Source organism: Capsicum annuum, chromosome 11 (genome assembly GCF_002878395.1).
Source record: "Capsicum annuum cultivar UCD-10X-F1 chromosome 11, UCD10Xv1.1, whole genome shotgun sequence".
Lineage (NCBI taxonomy): Eukaryota > Viridiplantae > Streptophyta > Magnoliopsida > Solanales > Solanaceae > Capsicum > Capsicum annuum.
This window is the reverse complement of record NC_061121.1, coordinates 219,007,581-219,011,016: the sequence shown is the minus strand read 5'-3', so window position 1 is coordinate 219,011,016 and position 3,436 is coordinate 219,007,581. Positions and strand designations below refer to the sequence as shown.

Sequence of the window (3,436 nt, the reverse complement as noted above, 5' to 3'; positions counted from 1 at the left end):
TCATTCATTCTCTTGTTGTTAACACACCCTCATACAAAAATAAATGGACTCCATGTGTTCATATTCTATAAGAAAAATATGCAAATTGCTCGTCAACATTATTATGTTTTAAACTACCCTCATGTTAGAATTCGGTTAGGTCTCAATGGCAAAAAAAAGACATTTTCCTTAGCTAGTAGCAAGGTAATACTAGATCTAAAGTTTAATGCATGCAAAGTTGCTTAATTTCGATAATATAAGTGCACATTTTTATTTTTATTTTCTATTGTGAAATTATGGATATTCAAAATTTAATACTTATAAATTATTTTTTAATTGATTCCATGCATATTGAAAGTTACAGGCTTGCCTTGTATGTTTTAGTTAAACCCACGTGATTCATTTCCTGTTCAAAACCCTCAGAGTTATGTCTAATGGTTGGATTACACTACTTGCGAAGTGCTTGGAGAGTGAGTAGCATTACCAAACCATTAGTAGCAAATTTGAGGAGATAGATAGCCGATACAGATCCAAGTAACTGAGCAATCCAATATAAAATACTCCTAACAAAAGTAATGTGTCCACCCACAAATGCACCAAAAGTGACAGCAGGGTTCACATGACCTCCCGATATGTTTAGTCCCACTGCAACGGCCACAAATAGAGGAAATCCATGGGATATCGATATTGCAATCATCATAGCGGTTGTCTCTTTGGATATTATTAACTTGCCTGTAAAACATACCAATATTGTGTATTTGTGTTATACCAAAAAGCGTAAATAAACTTTTACTTGATCATCAAGTCACCAAGATAACTACATATATCTACTAATAATAAGTGAAATCAATACCCCAATAATTAGTATAATTAACTAAAAATCATAACAAATAAAATTGCATATATAACATAAAGTTAGTATAAATATGTGTGTATGTGTATGTTCATATACAGAAAATGTACATCATCAATATATTTATTAAAATATTAGTCTAAAATACCAAGCTAGCTAAACTTACTGAATAATATAACACAGCCTTCAGCAGGAAATACAAAAAATATCATGCAAATGAATTCAGCTAGGGCTGACTTGAGGGCATCGGGCTTGGTAGCCTCTCCCAAATTTCCTATGGCAATTCTTGAAATGGGCATTTTCTTTTTCTGTAAGCAGAAAAGATTAATGAGTTAATTAACTTCTTATATTTTTTTTCTTTCTAGAGTTTGTTGCATTCTTTGTTTCCAAATAGGGCTCTTTAAATAGTGGGATAATTAAGAGCTTGAGTATAGAAAAAGTTACTTGTCACGCTGGCATGAAATGCACTCTAACCGCAGAAATTGGATCATGAAATTAAAAAGTTTGATGATTTAAAGCAATGATTGACTTATCGTGAATAGTTATGGGGAATTAATTTGACCAAATCATATGAATTGATCATTATATCATCTTACTCTGTAATTAAAGATATGACATTTGAGCCAAATTCAAACTTCAAAAGCTAGCTCATGAGGTTAGAATAAGGGTGTTAAGTGGGTCAGATCGGGTCAACCAGGAACCGGCCCATTAAAATTAACTAGTTTGTGGGCCGGGTCGAGCCGGGTTGGGGTTAAGTGGGCCGGGCCGGTTTCAGATTAAACAGCAAAATTTTTAAAAAGAACCCTGACCCGGCCCACTTAACCCAACCCGGTTAACCCACCTAAACCCGGTCAAATTCGATTAAAAAATCGGTCAAACCCAGTCAAAATTTTTTTTTCAATACACACTATATATACCCACCTATATACATTTTAAATACGTTAAACAATATATATACACTATATATATAGTATATACTACATTAGAATTTAACATACACAATTACACATATATACGTAACATTCAATATATATGACTATACGTACTATTTTAAATAAAACATATAGTACAACATATATATACTACAATATATATAAGTATATATATAGAGTTATATACTAATTTGTAAAACATATACACATGTATATGTTAAATATATACGTCTATAGAAGATATATACACATACATATGCACCATTCAATATATATGTACTACTTGAAATAAAACATATACTACAATATATAAATATATATATATATATATATAGTACAATATATATATATTTATATACTAATTTATAAAACATATACACATGTATACATTAATTAATACACGTCTATAGAAGATACACACACAAATATACGGACCATTCAATATATATGTACTACTTTAAGTAACATATAACCTACAATATATATATATATATACTACAATATATATATATATATATATATATAGTTATATACTAATTTATATAACATGTACTCATGTATACATTAAATATATACATCTATAGAAGATATATACACATATATACTACAATATATATAGTTACGTACTAATTTATCAAACATATACACATGTATACATTAAATATACACGTCTATAGAAGATATATACACAAATATACGCACCATTCAATATATATGTACTACTTTAAGTAAAATCATATACTACAATATATATATAGTTATATACTAATTTATAAAACATATACACATGTATATGTTAAATATACATGTCTATAGAAGATATATACACAACTATACACACCATTCAATATATATGTACTACTTTAAGTAAAACATATACTACAATATATGTATATACTACAATATATATATATAGAGTTACATACTAATTTATAAAACATGTTCACATGTATACATTAAATATACACGTCTATAGAAGATATATACATAAATATATGCACCATTCAATATATATGTACTACTTTAAGTAAACATATACTATAATATATATATAGTTATATACTAATTTATATAACATATACACATGTATACATTAAATATATACGTCTATAGAAGATATATACACATATATACTACAATATATATAGTTATATACTAATTATAAAACATATACACATGTATACATTAAATATACACGTCTATAGAAGATATATACACAAATATGAGCACCATTCAATATATATGTACTACTTTAAGTAAAGTATAAATAACATAAATATCAACCTTTTAAAAATAATTACACTCTCTCCCACTTTTTTAATTACTTTAATCTCTATCCCTATTAATATTCATAACATAGCCGACATATACATAGCATTCTATGTATATGTAGGATTTTTGTAATATGTTTAGAGAGTTGTGAATTTTTGTAATATTGAAAACATAAGTTGTGTATTTGTGTAATTTTTGGTTAAGTAAAACATCTACTACAATATATGTATATACTACAACATATATATAGTTATATACTAATTTATAAAACATATACATATGTATACATTAAATATACATGTATATAGAAGATATATACACAAATATACGCATCATTCAATATATATGTACTAAATTAAGTAAAACATATACTACAATATATATATATATATATATATAT

The 3,436-nt window shown here is 26.6% G+C and overlaps 1 protein-coding gene across 1 annotated transcript; it reads right to left on the bottom strand.

Moving 5' to 3' along the window:
* Positions 1 to 335: 335 nt before the first annotated feature.
* Positions 336 to 1,207, bottom strand: LOC107847070 (aquaporin TIP1-1-like). The gene is made up of 2 exons (XM_047398673.1): positions 999 to 1,207; positions 336 to 711 (listed from the first exon to the last, which is right to left on the bottom strand). The coding sequence occupies exons 1-2, from the start codon at positions 1,129 to 1,131 to the stop codon at positions 428 to 430; spliced, it is 417 nt and encodes a 138-aa protein (XP_047254629.1). The 5' UTR covers positions 1,132 to 1,207; the 3' UTR covers positions 336 to 427.
* Positions 1,208 to 3,436: the final 2,229 nt, after the last annotated feature.